This window comes from Plodia interpunctella, chromosome 10, assembly GCF_027563975.2.
Source record: "Plodia interpunctella isolate USDA-ARS_2022_Savannah chromosome 10, ilPloInte3.2, whole genome shotgun sequence".
NCBI classification, from domain to species: Eukaryota; Metazoa; Arthropoda; class Insecta; order Lepidoptera; family Pyralidae; genus Plodia; species Plodia interpunctella.
The window spans coordinates 5,606,504-5,623,108 of record NC_071303.1 but is presented as its reverse complement, the minus strand read 5'-3'; the positions used below and the strand labels follow the sequence as shown (position 1 = coordinate 5,623,108).

Below are 16,605 nucleotides of genomic sequence, written 5' to 3'. Positions count from 1 at the left end.
ATTCTTGAAAATACTGCAAACATCAATTTCAATTTCATCAAAACATTAATAAAAGATTCTTAAAAATATTAATCTTGCTTTACACGATGCCTTTAAGTTGGTTAATTAAATAAACCTACCTATGTAAATTCGGACTAGCAATTACATGAAAATGACAAAATATTACATTACATTGTAATATTTTGTCATTTTCTAATATAAATAAATAAATATATTAGGACAAATCACACAGATTGAGCTAGCCCCAAAGTAAGTTCGAGACATGTGTTATGGGATACTAACTCAACGATACTATATTTTATAATAAATACATATATAGATAAACATCCAATATGTACACACACATCCAACAATGTTTTAATTGCCCAAGTTACATTATGTAACTGTATTTTTTTTGTTTCTTACTGTTTAACGTGTACATTTTATTTCAAAATTTGCCCTTCATAGTTACTTCCATTATCTTGTTTAATGATTTGATGGTAATAAAAATCAAGTTTTGGTTCAAGAACAGAGCGGAAGTAAGCATAAAATAAACGGAAGTGAGATAGCGTCGTCGACACCCGCTGCACAGGGCGTTTCGGTCGGTAGGATTATAAAGATAGAATGTAGCCGGGTTTTACGGATTATGCTTATTATAGTAGCCAAGGTAAAGAGCAAGCAGCTGGTAGGCGCCGGCTCCCTTCCAAATTTCATTAACAATTATTAGGAAATACTTCGTGACATTTCCAGCGGAGCTCCTAATCGCGAGCAATTACTTTTTTAAACCGTCAAAGTGAGGTCGAAGGTTACGAAAATTCGATCCGATAAAATGTTTGCAAACAAGAGAAAGCGAATCGTTTATCGTTTTACTCGTAACAATTTATAACGAGATTTTTTAAATATCAAGTCGTAGTATTGATAAAACGTCTGCCATGAATGTATATGTTAATTATAATCATAGATGAAACCGTGAGCAAGACTTATCATGAAGATAATTAAAACAATTACTCTTCATGAAAAAGTTGTCAGAGCCGGTCCTTGGCGAGGGATTAATAGTCGCAATTATGTGTAAACACAAAGGCACATGGCATAACATGAGGCTCCGTATCGCGGGCTCTGATATTACGATATTTTCTTTACATAGGTACTGAGTGATACTTCACCAAGGACCCCGGACAATGCGAGAAGCGACACATCTTCCGTGTTTTTGTTTCTTGCCGTATTGATCACTGTGCCGCTGTCGCTAGAATATTAATATTAGTTTTAACTGACACTCAAAGTAGGCTTTGTTGTGTACCTGACTAACTTTTTGTTATATTTTTTGTTTATATGAACAATCTCCAGTCTAAGTCGATGGAGTAGGTGCGGTACCGGTTCATAGCAATACGTACGTTCGTAGTAATTAAAACCCAATAGTGTTAATACTAATATTTAGTATTAACACTATTGGGTTTCATTTGTGTTGAAATGTTATTGGCATAATGAATTTGAGAATTTTGTAGTAGAGATGCCGTGACTTATTGACATGTTGCTTTTTGAATACTGAAATCGTATTGATATGTTTGACGTGCCGTGCTTGACATGGGAATCGTCTTCTATGATATATAAGGGTGTGACGTAGTCAGGTAAATGAAACGAGTGAATGCTCGAATAATACTACTATATTTGAAGGAATAACACAATTATATAGGTGGTACAAAGATTAACATAATAGAAGATTAAATAGGTACTTAGTCTAACCTCACATCACCGCACTTATTGAAAAAAAAAAATGAATTTATATAATATATTTTTTTTTACAGTCAAATTGATAAAATATAATCTATTTTTTACGTTTTATAATAAGGTTTTGTACGGTTTTTATGTACAATGTCTATTTTACCATACTTATTTATTATCTCTACGTTTGGTGGTATGTCCTTAATAACTTTATAAGGGCCTAAATATATATTATCTAATTTATTACTAGGTGTATTATTTTTTACTAAAATTAAATCATTTTCCTTATAGCTTACAGGATTAATATTTTTGTCATACACATACTTTCTATTTATCTTACTTCTTAACAAATTATTTCTAGCCTCTTTTTGAGAAAGTTGCAAACGGTATTTCAATTCATGTGGATAGCTCTCATAATTATAAAGAGGTTCTACATCATTTGTCAGATTACTAGGGAGAGAACATTTCTTACCAAACACCAACTCGTACGGGGTGAAATCTGTTTCAGTATGAACTCCTGTATTGTAAGAGAAACACCAAAAAGGAATCCACTTACTCCACATCTCCGGGTGATTCTCTGTTTGAATACGTAGAAACGCATTCAAATGTTTGTGAGTGACTTCCAGAGCTCCTATGGACTCGTGATGGTGGGCTGTTGAGTTGAGTTGTTTAATATTTAATAATTTACATACCTCTTGAAAAATTTCTGATAAAAACTCCTTCCCTCTATCTGTAGCTATACATTTTGGCACACCATACCTGAGAATAAAATTATTAACAAACGATCTTGCTACTTCATCAGCTTTTTTGGAAATTAAGGGATAACCTTCTACATATTTTGTCAGTTCGCATTGACACGTTAGTATATAAGAATAATTATCATTATCTCTTTCCAAAGGACCAACAAGATCTAAGAATACTTTTTCAAATGCAGTATGCGCTGTACTAGTAATTTCCATTGGTTCTTTCTTTGGTATTGAATGTTTTTGACGTTGCCAACTGTCGCAACGTTTTACAAATTCTCTAACATCTTTATCAATACCAGGCCAGAAATAATATTTCTTTATGTTGTTTGACATTCTTCTCATACCAGCATGGCCACTGCTAGGCAAGAGATGAAAATCATTTAAAATTATTTTTCTATCATGTTTATTCTCAATTCTTTTTACATTACTTAAAATACATATACGCGGTCCGGACCTATTCTTATCGTTTTTTATTTTATCTAATAATTTTTCTATAAAAATTTCATTATCTTTACTCTTTAATATGTATATTTCTTCTAACTTTAATAAATTACAAAAATTATCTAAATCTCTCACAAATTCGCCTCGCGTCATTTGTGATTGAGAATCTAGAAATTTCACATAAATTGTTCTTTTACTTTCAATATAGCATAATATTTTATTTTCTTTTGTGATAATTCCCTCTTTTTTAAATTGTTTTAGTCCCTTAATATCAATAAGTTTTAATTCTACTGATTCTTTCGGTCTTATATGGGTACTTACGACCTTTGGTTGATCAGGCCTCAAGTCTAAAGCATCCATATCTACCGATGAATCTAGTTTATTTAATTTTCTTGCGCCCGCTCTTGTCATAACATTAATAACACTTTCGTGCATTTCTTTTAAATCATTTAATGTGATTCTAGACAATGCATCTGCAGCTGCATTTTCAGAACCTTTAACATATTCTACTTCAAAATTATATTCCTCTAATATGATTCTAAATTTCATGAGCCTACTCGAAGGATCTCTCATATTGAACAAGTATACTAGTGGTTTATGGTCTGTCAGTATTTTAAATGGGCGTCCATATAAATATGGACGAAAATACTTCACAGCCCATACTATTGCTAGCAATTCTTTTTCTATCACTGGATAATTCTTTTCACCTTTATTTAAGCTCCTACTAGCATAAGCTATTGGTCGTCCATTTTTGTTTGATAAAATTGCTCCTATAGCATTATTTGAAGCATCAGTTTGTACTATAAATTTATTTTGTTCCGAAAAATCGGGATACTGTAACACAGGTGGGCTTATTAGTAGTTCTTTTAGTTTTTCAAAAGAGTTTTGACTTTCGGTATTCCATTCAAATGGTACGCCTTTTCTAGTTAATTTATTTAAAGGATATGCGATTTCTGCAAATTTTGGTATCAATTTTCTATAGTAATTCGTGAAAGCTACAAATCTTTTTACTTCGTCTGAATTTGTAGGAACTCGATAATTTTGTACTGCAGATATTTTTGCAGGATCCGGCCTTATACCTTCATTAGAAATCACATGACCTAAATACAAAATTTCTTTTTTAAGAAAATCGCATTTTACTGGGTTCAATTTTAAATTGACCTGACGTAATCTTTCAAAAACATCTTGTAAATTTTTATTATGAATTGTTAAATTACGGCCAAAAACAATTAAGTCATCTAAATAAATTAGACATTTTTCATAATTTAGACCAGCCATTGCCAATGTAATCATTCTGGAAAATGAACTTGGGCTAGTTTTAAGTCCCATTGGCATACGTGTCATCTGATACTGTCCTGAATGGAAAGCTGTAAATTTTCTACTGTTTTCATCTAAATTAACATTATAGTATCCTTGATGCAAGTCTAAATGTGTGAAATAAATGCTACCTGACAACGAGTCCAGAATTTCAGTAATATCTGGTAGTGGGAATTTATCGTCTTCAATCTGATTATTCAATTTCCTATAATCTACGACAAGCCTCCATTTTTTGTCTCCTGTTGAATCTGATTTTTTAGGTACTAACAGTATTGGACTAGACCAATCGCTCTTGCTAGGTTCAATTATCCCTTCCTCTAACATTTTATCAATTTGGCGTTTAATTTCGTCCTTTTGAGAGTATGGCAAACGATATTGTTTTGAAAAGATTGGATTTGTATTAGGTTTGACAGAAATAGTATGTGTGTATACATCAGTAGTACTTAATTTATCACCAGGGAGGTAAAATATATCTGAATATTTAGCGCAAATGTTCTCAATAGTTTTTTGTTCCTCAATATTTAAATGTTGCAATTTCATTAATGAGAAAAGTTTTTTCACTCTATTTGAATCGGTCGTTGACTTTTCAAATTCACAAATATTATAGTTACTAACTTTATCAATTTTTGGATTTATTTCTGTGAGTTGAACATCATTTTCAGTAACATTAAGTATTCTAACAGGAATCAATCCATCTTTTGGTGAACATATGGAACTTGCTAAAAATATACCATGTTTTATTTCTTGAGATAATATGACACAATCTTCATTAATGTCCGTATGTATAAAATGTATTGACTCGCTTCTAGCTGGGATCTCAAAAATAACATTACATGTATTTATTAAAGGTAAAGTAATTTTCGAATTAATAAATAATGTCAAAGTATTTTTACTGAAGTCTAATTGAGCTTTGCATCTATTTAAAAAATCACGGCCTAAAATTCCACTTCCTTTAATTGGTAAATTTTGAAAAACAAAAAACTTATGATTGAATGTTTCATTATTAAAAGTTAATGGTAAAAATAAGTATCCTATTGCTTGTACACTTCCACCTAAACCGTTGACTGTTACATTCTCCTTATGGATTGGAATGTTACATTCTATAGCATGTTTATACGTACATGCCGATATTGATGCTCCAGAATCTACTAAAAAATATTTTTTGTTATAATTATTACATGATGATGAAAGTAAAGAAATATAACAATTACTATCACTGGCTAAAATAAATTTTTCACTATTCCTCACGAAAAAACTGATTCAAAGAAAGTTCTGACTCTTCAAATTTTTCGAAATTATTATTATCATTATCATGCATTAAATGAATATTACGATTATTACGCATCCCTTGATTTCCTCTAGTTGAATTAAAAAATTTACCTCTCTGCTGTGGACCTCCGCTACTTCCTCGCGTGTACTGACCTCGTGACCCTTGTCCTCGAGAAGCTAGATGAGCTGCTTGCTGTCCTCGAGCTCTTCCTCTATGTACAGGATAGCGGCAACGTCCTCCACGCCAGCTTCTATAATAATTTGAACCATTGTTGAAATATTTATTATGGTATGGTTTCTTGTACATACCCATGATTTCTCCAGATGTTGAAGGAATTGATACTTCTTCATCTTGGGCTGCCTGTACAGCATCTTTAAGTGAACTATAATTCCTGGCTGAAATAATCGTACTAAGTCGACGATTACGCAAGCCGTCAGCAAATTGCTTAACAGCCATTTTTTCATTAATAGGTTTTAATATTTTATAGCATTGATCATTCCCGTCAGCTTGCGTTATCGTTAAATCAACAAATAGTTCCGTTATTTCTTTACCATAGTCAGCAATTGACAAGTCATTTTGTCTAATTTTTTGTAATTTATTTTGTATTGCCGTTGCAGCTTTCTTACACAATAATACATTTCTCATATCAATAATTAACTCATTAACTGATTCATATTTTGATTTTAATTTTAACTTAGCTTCAGGAGAAAGCCTACTTTTTAATACGAAATTAATTAAATTTTGTTTACATGTATCTTCTTTCAATAAAGTATTATAATATTCAATGTTATCAATCAACTGTTTTGTATTCGACTCCTCATTTGTCATAATAGGTAAAAGATTTAACGCCGTTTTTAAATCAAAAGAATTCATGTTGAACGATGACTTCGGCTTATCACTATTACACAACACTAAAATATTTTCATGTAACTCTAAAAATCGACTACAATAATTTTTGATTAATATAATATCATCCGAACTATAATATTTTCTCTTAAGTTTTTCTTCAAAACCTATCAGCCACGTCTCATATTTCTCATAGATTGCATTAATCTCATTTAATTTGTTTACTAACACTTTTTCCGTTCTTCGACTGGCTCCTAATTTAATTAAATATACTCTAATTTTCTTTAATTCCTCATACAATGATATAATAGTTTCCATTAGTCACTTACCACCATAACGTAGAGTAAAATATTCTTGTACCTGTGCACATAAAGAACATAACACATTAAAAAATAAATAAAAATAGACTTTAAAATATAATCGCGATTACAATTAACACTATCAAGTCCAAAGTTCAGTCACAGTGCATCATCCGTCCGTCCGTATATGGAAAGTCGCTGCATTCCTTACCGGTGACCTATATCTCGTACATAAAATTATTATTAGGATATTTGATTATATATTTAAGATACTTTTTTTTTTTTTTTTTTTAAGTAGATTATTGTATTTTATTATTTTCACTTTTTTTTTTTTTTTTTTAATATTTATTTTTATATAATAAATTTTCACTTTTGAAATATATTTATGCACTTTTATTTTTATTTATTTTTTACACCATTTCTTTTGAATAGATTTTTTGGGGTGGGTTAAGGTCTTCCAACTGTCGCCGGAAAAGTGATCTTCTTATAGTCGCCCGATTTATCTCCTTAACAATCCATTTTCTATGGCATTTTCTATATAGTCGATATATGAAGAACAGCACGCCACACAGTATAATTAACAGGATAACACACAGGATAATATTTGTGGTGCTCATATGAAAGCGAATTTGTTCTGTAGTTGCTTTATTATCGCCAGCCGCAGCATTCTGGATGACCAGGGTTTCTTCTTTAGACTGTGGGGAGCCCATTATTTTTGTGAAATTTTTTATTCACGTGTACACTAGCGTTTAGTCCGAAACAAAGATAGAACTGGTACTTTTCCATTGTCCTTATTAACGATTACACGAGTAACGTCTCAAATTCGCGGCGCGGTGGAAGATTCCATAGGCAGGGTCGCCATATAAGGGTGTGACGTAGTCAGGTAAATGAAACGAGTGAATGCTCGAATAATACTACTATATTTGAAGGAATAACACAATTATATAGGTGGTACAAAGATTAACATAATAGAAGATTAAATAGGTACTTAGTCTAACCTCACAGATAATTTAACACATAACCATTTTACATGGGCGATAATTTCTCTGATTTTGAATCACATTAGGTAATTTTGACCTGTGCTTAATCTAAGTGCTCATTTTTTATCACACATATCGTTGGTAGCTGTTAGTGATCACAAGTACAATATTCGACTCGAGTGGACGAGGCCGTATCACGGAGTTCGTCGGCTCGGTTCGGCTGCGGCGCGTCCTCGATCAGCGGCGGTCATTGCTTCCTGATCACCGCCTCATCTCGCTGTGATGACGTTCCATGCTCCACGTTCATTTGCGCAACACGCCTCTATGCATTATGCATACAGGCTATTCTGTTTCTATTAAGTATCCTTTGTTCTTTGATAAATTCAACGAGATGATTTGTCTTATCGCATTAGCTTAGAAATCTCCCGTGCGTTCGTGTCGTTAATAACTTTAAGTATACCATTAATTAGTACAAAGTAATTTAGGACTACTATTTATATCATTAAAGTGATACAATCTTACGTAACAAGTACATTGGCTATTATTCTGACCTATATCTACTGCTTTAATAGTGGTTTAAATACAGCATCATTTAAGTTTATAATGTCTAAAATATATACATAACTATAACAATAATTTGGGTAGGTAGTTCCTATAATTATGAAATTCAAAAACGACGGTCTACTAAAAATTTAAAATGAATGCGGTTACAGAATATTTTCTAAATAATATGGTTTCCAAAAAGTGATATACATATTAATTAGTAATGATATTGCCCGCAGTTGCCATGGGACTCGTCAGAGGAGCAGATTGGTGCGCCCCGCGAGATGCGCATCCATGTTCAGCGCGTGATCGCCATTCCCAACCCGCAGAACATACAAAATATGCCGCCCCAGCCTGAACCAGTGGCCCGCTTCCTACCTCCTAACATGCAGCCGCAGCCGGAATCTCCCCGCTTCGCACCGCCAGCCATGCCTGAGTCCCGAGAACAGAGCGAGGTATGTTATAACACTATTGCTCCAGTACCAACTCCCGTAACATGTTACTTGTGCCTAAATGTCCGTAAGTAAGTATTGATGAAGTAAGTAAGACCTAATTCAAAATAGCTTATTTTTCCTTTATTCCCTACTTACCACGATAACTTAAATGAGCTCTCTATGCGGGCTTACAGCAAAGATAACCGTTACTTACTTAACAGAACTCAATTTGTAAATTCAATGTGTAATAACACAGACTAAATGGTAACAATCAAAATGGATTCGAAGTCTATTGCGAGCCACATCAATATATAAATCTAAAATAAGAATAAGAAATCTCGTACACAAAAAAGATTCCGTTACCTGGTTATTTACAGCATCGCACCGACTACCAATTGTGTGCTACACGGAAGTCAGCCTAATGACACTTGCTAATGGTTACAAATAACAAATTCGGGTATAAATAAAAAATTAGGTAGTTTATCTCGTGATAATGATTATATATATGTTTGTGTATGCTGTGCTGTACGTTGAATATGTGAGAAACATAGACACATTTATAGTTTAAGAAAATAAAACGATGGCTTGTCATAGTTATATTATGTAGAGTCTCTAGTTTTCATTCCTGTTCTTAGAACCTAGACAATAGTATACGCTACTATCCTATTTCTAAGAATACTTCGTTCTATTAGAATATAATATAATAGAATAGAAAATAGTTTATTCATTCACCACTAAGTTATAAACATATATGATGGTGTCACTCTGGCCTGTCGATTTATTAAAATAAAATAGAAGGTTTTTGTTTACCTTACAATTTACATAGCGTTAAAATTCGGCAACTTTTAAAAAAATCGTGTTTGCTAAAACAACAGGAAAGATACATTTGGTCATGTGACCACTGAAGCGTTAACCTAGGGGTTAAAGAACTAACCGAGGACTCTCGTCCCGTCTCCACATGGTGAGCGCGGGTAATTTGAAATGTCTTGCGAATGCTACGATTCCTAATGCCCACTTCAATTTAGAACTGAATAGAACCAACCGTAAAATTATATTAGTAGTCACGAGGTAATTTGCTAAGAAGTTTGAAACGACTCAATACGAATTCGGTTTTTATGTCTCCTGGTAAATTGAATAGTTCCTGCATACAGACACCTAGAAACTATACACATGTGAATGATTAATTATTAATTATTCTATAACACAAATTGAATCAATGATTATAATACGTATTCTCTTTGAATCCCTCATATCTTTAAATTTATTTCAATTTAGCTTCGCCCCGGGGCTTCGCTCTCGTGGAAATTTCGGGATTGATTACTAAGTTATATTTCCTGTGTGCACCTACTCTCTCTCATCTGAGCGTCTTCCTGGTTACTTCCTCAGACATTGAGCGATGGAACCCATGGTCAGCTTTCAGCAAATAATTTTAAAGGTGTTTTTATTTTATTTTATTAATTTTTCAATTCCAGCACCCGAATGTGATGCATCAGTTCGTCCCACAGCCAGCGCCAACGCAGGAACTGGAACAACCCGAAGTAAGTAACTAACTTTAGGGAAATGCATCAACAAATGAATATGATTATCTATTTAAGTAAGTACCTATTAAAATCAATATATGATACTTACCGTTTTAGGGATCCTTAGCCAAATGGCAATAACGGAAACCTTATAAATTCGTCATGTCTGTCTGTCTCTCCGTCTGTCCATATGTCATAGCCACTTTTTACCGAAACTATAAGAACTAAAAACTATAAACTGTTGAAACTTATTAAGTAGATGTATTCTGTGAACCGCATTAAGATTTTACACAAAAATAGAAAAAAAAAAAACAATAAATTTTGGGGACCCCATATTGTGAACTAAAACTAAAAAAATAATAATATCAAACCCATACGTGTGGGGTATGTACACAGTACGTATGATGTGAGCTTATATGAAGCTGGCAAGGATTAAAAATAGGCTACACATAATAACGAACCATTCATGTTTCAACAATATTGAACAAATCCCTCCGGAATATTTATACGCTCACCCTGCGTTCAGCGCTGTGACGACGTAAAGCCGGGCGACCGATGACAGGGTAAATAATAACCTTTTTTTGTATGTCCTTGTTTTGAAGATTCGACTGTTATTTTACAGCCAGACGCCTGCCTGACTTAACCCGTGAGAATGCTTTTTTATTTATTTATCAATTTGTGTATTTCTATATCAGCTGCCTTGGCTATGTATCCAAGAGTAGGTATCTTATTCCAGGGCGCAACAACTCGCCGCGACAAAACCACAAGCCATCTAAACAATTAGTATTTATCTCTAATGTGACAGGATATTGTGCTTCCATCATATATTTATCATAATATGTAGAGCTATTTCATCTATTTCTATGTACACAATAGCTATTATATCCTGACCATGAGCAGGAATATTGAATTTGTATTTTCTAGCATAGTTCAAATCGAAAATATGAGATTTCAAACATAGAAACGTACAAACAAAAGGCAGTAGCGCCTTGCTCTACCACAAAATGTTATGAACTTGTTTGTTCAGGTAAATTCATTTAAATGAACCATTTGTTTTAATCGACTTTGTATTTTTGACAAATAATAAGAAAACAGGCAATTTTCAGGGGTAGTAACAAACAACCTTACATTCTTACAAACCCTAGCATTTATATTAAAAGGATTCGAAGGAAGCCAACCTAAAATATGCCTCTATTCGAAACCTGTATTATTCCACCAATCAGATATGCTCAAATTAATTTCGAGTGAACTGAAAGGCCCTTTGATCTACAGCCACGGTGTATTAAAATAACACAGAATTTCCTGAAATTCTTATTTTTTGTTTAGTATTTAATAATACAGAAATAGCGTTGTTTGGACTTTTCTTTTATGAGTTTCTTAAAATAAATTTTCAGACATATTTATAAACGTATTTTTGTTCAAAATCAATTAGTTATTTTAATTTTGGCAAAAATTTAACATAAAACATCTGTGTTTAATTCTTCATGTAATTTATTTGAAACGTTACGTAATTTTTAATATATAGTGTGTTATAATTTGTGGAGTGCAATAAAAACTTTTAGTAATTTGTATTTGTATTTCAAAGATTATAGATAGATGATAAAAATTAATTATTGAATGCATATAATTATGAATAAAAAATTGAAAAAATATAATACATAAAAAACAAACATTATTTTCAAAGAAAAAAAAATAAATTATTTTTACAGTTTGGAATCATTTCGATAAAGCTTCGAATATTAGTATGTTTTTGGGTTAAATCAATGATTGAAGGGGATATTATCAAGAAGTTTGCCTACAGATCTTTTTTGGAAAACTGTAATCAACTATTTATTTTGTAGTGTGTTACTACTATGATGTCTAACCGGGAATATCAAACATATCCTGCTTAAATTTTAGAGTAATTAAAAAAATAATATTGCTTAGCTATTTAGTTAATAAAAATATTAATTTGAATAATTAATACGTCTTAGTGTGAGTTTCCACAGGCCACCACTTGCTTCCTTTGAAGGAAAACATTGTGAGGAAACCTGAAACTTGACTATTTAGTTAACTAGTTATTGTAACGACTTTTGACGACTTGAATAAAATCTGACACCAGTGTTAGCAATGATACTCGTTAAGAAAGAAGTCTCGTTAGACCTTTGTCACGTATAGTAGCATATAATAAATAAAAGTATGTAATTGTCTTAGATGAAGAAAGTCCAGTTGGAAGGCGCGCCGATGAGTTTGCCGTGGGGCCTCAGTCCCGACGACCTGCTCGCCATCCGGAACGCGGAGCAAGCCGCCGCCTCGCATCACCGCGACCAGCAGCTCGACAATGAGATGCAAGAGGTACTTTAACCAAAGAAATTGATCGAGACATTTTGTATTTAAAACCTGACGTCTCATGCGGACTGCAATCGAAAGCGTATTGAATTTCGCGGCGAGCAAGAAGCCGTCCAGGCGTATTAAGCACTACTATAGTATGTCCTTTACTGATTATAAACATTAAGCTTTATCTTCTTTCCTTTCTTACCATGCTATTTCTTTGTTACATTATAATTATTTTCTGATTGGTGCCAGCGAGCATTAGATGGATGATTGTTGCTTCCAATCTGGGATTTTTTCAAATAGACAGATCCCAGAGACCATTGGCCATAAAACCAGTATTATAATTTGGTTTACCATTGCTTTGTCCAATTCACACGCTAAATAGATAAATGATCAACTACAGCAGTGCTCATTGAGTGAATTTACAATGGTCACTTTATTTGTGATCTTGTTATGTTTAAGTCAGAGAAGTCTGCACTTTCGCATTAGGTGTAAATCTGTAATGGTAGTTGTTACTGTTAAGTAAATAAATAAATGTTGGATGTAGGTGAAGACAATAATGAACTCGCTGGCGGCGGCGGAGGCAGAGGAGGAGGCGGCGGCGGAGGAGCGGCGCTCGGAGGCGCGCGGAGAGGCTGCGCAGGACGCGCCCGCGCCCCGCGCGCCGCGCACGCTGCTGCTGCCGCAGGACGTGCCCATGGACGAGAGGCCGCATTGTCAGTTCTTATTTCAGATATTTTTATTTTTAAATATGCAGAGATTCTTTTACACCCAGTATTTTTCCAGTTTCTGTAGGTAGTAAGATTTATATCGTTGTGACTTTTTGTCTGGGAAAATGCTGAGAGTAAACCCATCTGTGATCACGTAGCTACTGCCCTAAAACAAGTTTCATTATACATATTCGGAATCGGCAAAGATCGACGATTCCGATAATGTCCTTACAACTTTTTATTTCGAAAGAAATCAGATCTGTGTGCCTTATATATCCTCTCTCCAGAGAAAAATCTATTTACCTTATATTTTTAAAATATTATTTCAAGTTTTATCTATTTATTTATATTCTACTTTCAAAATATAATATAATTGATTGAATTGAGCTGAAATAGTACGTAAGTGGGTGGTGCTATTATGTGAAGAGATTAATCCGGTTTTTCCTAGTCCTAGGTATTTATTTGAAATAAAATACTTACATTTTTTCAGTATCGACATAATATTTGCAATGGATATTATGTCGAAACTGAAAAAATGTAATGAAATTACTGTATGTTCGAATTATCATGATCTGTAAACCTTTACAGACATGCAGCCACGCTCAGTGCGCAGCGTGGACGGGCTGCTGCACCGGGGCGAGCGCGTCAAGCGCTGCGCCTGCGACTGTGCCTAACGCTGCAGCGCCGGAGGAATCCCTTATAGCTGTGGTCAAGCGCTGCAAGCGCTGAAATACAAACAACCACACGCGGCCTTTCCGTCCATAACATGTCACTTTTTTGTAACAAACTAGGATACTTTATTCTTACGACTCTTCGCTGACAGTAAAGCTCTGTAAATAAAGTTGTTAGTTCCCCACTTCGATAAGTCGTTTTTATTACCTATCAAAGTTAAGCATTAATTTATGAAAATTTTATTTTTTTGTTATAATATTCACACAATAATATCAATTTTGAATTTCAAGTACTTGTCACATTTTACCTTACTGTGATCTGTTAATGGTTATGTGATTAAAAATATAAGGTGTATCATAATAAACTTTTTTTCTAATCATGAAGTATGATTTTAAATGGAATCTGATATTCGACTATGTTGCATTCAGCAAGGTATGCCAGGATGTCACCCTTATTAAAATACCATAATCAGTGATATTTTTAATGTAATTTAAAATAAATACTTACATTCTTTATTGTGATCCTAAATTAAATTTTTATTAGTTTTAGATCGATTGTTTTTTTCGCTAATTTTGAAATCCATGCAATGACCACTGCCAGCCGAAGTGTAAATCTAATCTTTGTTTATGGTGATATCAAAACCACTAACAATTTGTTACTTTTGGAAACCTACCAAATAGCGAAGAATTGAATATCACCCGAAACCGGAACGTCTATAACTATTTATGCTAAGTCTTATTCCAGATATTGGATCAAAAAAATAAAAAGTTTATATATTTATATATATGTAGTTTATATTAATATATTGTGTAGGGTGCATTACTTTTTTTTTCAACACAACACGCGAGGATGAGATAGATGTTTGGTATTCCTCATTGGTTCATATAATTTTCAGATTGCTGCGACTGCGATATATTTTCGATAGTGATTTCATCTTGCAATATTTCTGTAATTCAATTTTTCTGCAAACATGCATTTTCACTTTTCGCTCGTTGAATGTACTGCTTGGGTGAACTTACAAAACTAGGATATAAAACGTAATAACCGTTTTCTTTTGGCTCACAGCGAAAATTACATTTAATTTAAAGTATAATAAGGTAGGTATAACAGGTACTTAGGAAGACAAGGTAAAATACTTATAATTTGATAAATATATTTTTCTGCCTTATAAAATGTACAAAAATATGATTATAGAGATAGAGATAATAGGCGTTATAGTAATATATAAATGTAGGTGTTTCCATATAATATAAATAAACTTGTCATGACTTAATTTTTAGATCTTTCAGAATCCAACCATACTATTATTCGGTAACTTCCCTGATGATATTGTTCTGCATTTGTAATTTAAAGTTATTAAAGTTATATACAAACAAAGGATGAGGAAATTCAAAAAGAAACCCAATACGTAACTTATTATAACAGCAAGGAAAGAATTGAGACACCAGAGATCAATTATATCTTTGGTAAATAAATATAAGTTTATAACAAGACAAAGCAAGAATGTGATAACTGCAAGGCTTCTAGCGAATTTTCTTATTTTATCTTTGAGAACTTTGAACAGTATCGTCAAATAAAGAACTGTGCCTATTAATATCAGCGGCCATCTAATTGTGCAGCAAATAAGTAACGATATTGTCCATTCACTGAGTACGTGAAACGAAACCATTACCGTACATACCGCAGTTATCGGTAGGGGCAATAGCCATGCAAATGCTAATACTTTCAGTAGATTATTTTGACTTATTTTTACTAGTACTACAATCAGACTGTCATACATGTGCTTTACAAAAAATATAACTAAAAAAACGATCACGAAATCAATATAAAATTGACAAGTCAATAAAGATATGTTAGCATTTGCGGAAGAAGTGATAATGTTGTTATCTTTAAAATAAACTAGCAAAAATATCAGTCTTTTTAAAAAGCGTACCACACTGAGCTGCATCAGCATTTGATTCCTGTAGTTATTCCTCAAACGTGGCATCTTAAGCGCGGCCGCTATCCATATGCACAACTCCAAAGCTGTCATCACAATTTCAATTATAATAAAAGCCCCGAATACTGACAAAGTGTCTGGAACTTCGCTCTGAAATGACTTCATGTCGCTTTCTCTAATCGGAATTTGTATCTCCGGGAGCGAAAATAGGGGAAATTCTTCGTTTAGACCTATTGATGATGTTCCGATAGACTCTGTCGTGAAGTTTCCATCACTCGTATCACTGTAATCCGTTACACTTTCCGTTGTCATTTTAATTAATATTTGTTATTAAGTTGAACTAAGTTCGAATAAAACAATTTATAATAGAAGTCTGACTTGTGGCGGCGGTGTCAGCAAGACTAGTGCGTTGTCGAAGTTTCCACTATGCAGGAAACGATTCACTAATATTACTCATAACACAAATGTTCCGCACATTTACTAGAAATGGATTGTAAAGACGTCATACTTTTGTTCATAAAATACCCAAGAGCATGTATAAGATAACTTTACGCTTGGGCGTAGAATACTAAGTTTAATTTATTACTTTTTATCAGTAGATATTATCGATACTATTATCGACTCTATACTAACGGTACAGTTAACGACTCACATGGCTTACATAAGAACATTGGTAAGAGGAAAAGTAGTTGAAGCTGAGTAACTGATTTGTCTACCATGAGTATTCATATACATCCACTCTATACAATAATACAATTGAAGTGACTGTCTGCAATTTCAAAATAACTTAATTTTTTTATTGCATAGTATTAATAAACAGTTTCCATTACTTAAACATATTTTCTTACAATTTTTGTTTGTCTGTCTGTTTGTTCGG

At 33.2% G+C, this 16,605-nt stretch overlaps 3 protein-coding genes across 8 annotated transcripts in view; 1 reads left to right on the top strand and 2 right to left on the bottom strand.

The window, feature by feature from the left end:
- Positions 1–14,337, top strand: part of Msr-110 — a 52,736-nt gene extending 38,399 nt beyond the window's left edge. For 4 of the 6 annotated variants that reach the window (XM_053751063.2, XM_053751068.2, XM_053751066.2 and 1 more), the window contains 5 exons: positions 8,380–8,595; positions 10,047–10,112; positions 12,288–12,428; positions 12,955–13,123; positions 13,706–14,337. In XM_053751063.2, coding sequence (XP_053607038.1) covers positions 8,380–8,595; positions 10,047–10,112; positions 12,288–12,428; positions 12,955–13,123; positions 13,706–13,791 — 678 coding nt within the window. In that variant the 3' untranslated portion in view covers positions 13,792–14,337. Of the gene's footprint in view, positions 1–8,379; positions 8,596–10,046; positions 10,113–10,830; positions 11,660–12,287; positions 12,429–12,954; positions 13,124–13,705 lie in introns of those variants that run through there. The other 2 variants (XM_053751065.2, XM_053751069.2) reach the window with 2 other exon arrangements.
- Positions 3,969–7,625, bottom strand: LOC128673304 (uncharacterized). The gene has a single exon (XM_053751070.2). The coding sequence runs from the start codon at positions 6,634–6,636 to the stop codon at positions 5,440–5,442; it is 1,197 nt and encodes a 398-aa protein (XP_053607045.1). The 5' UTR covers positions 6,637–7,625; the 3' UTR covers positions 3,969–5,439.
- A 227-nt stretch (positions 14,338–14,564) lies between the features above and the next one.
- LOC128673305 (uncharacterized) lies at positions 14,565–16,137 on the bottom strand. The gene has a single exon (XM_053751071.1). It carries the CDS (start codon positions 16,038–16,040, stop codon positions 15,075–15,077), a length of 966 nt encoding a protein of 321 aa, XP_053607046.1. The 5' UTR covers positions 16,041–16,137; the 3' UTR covers positions 14,565–15,074.
- Between the last annotated feature and the right edge of the window lie 468 nt (positions 16,138–16,605).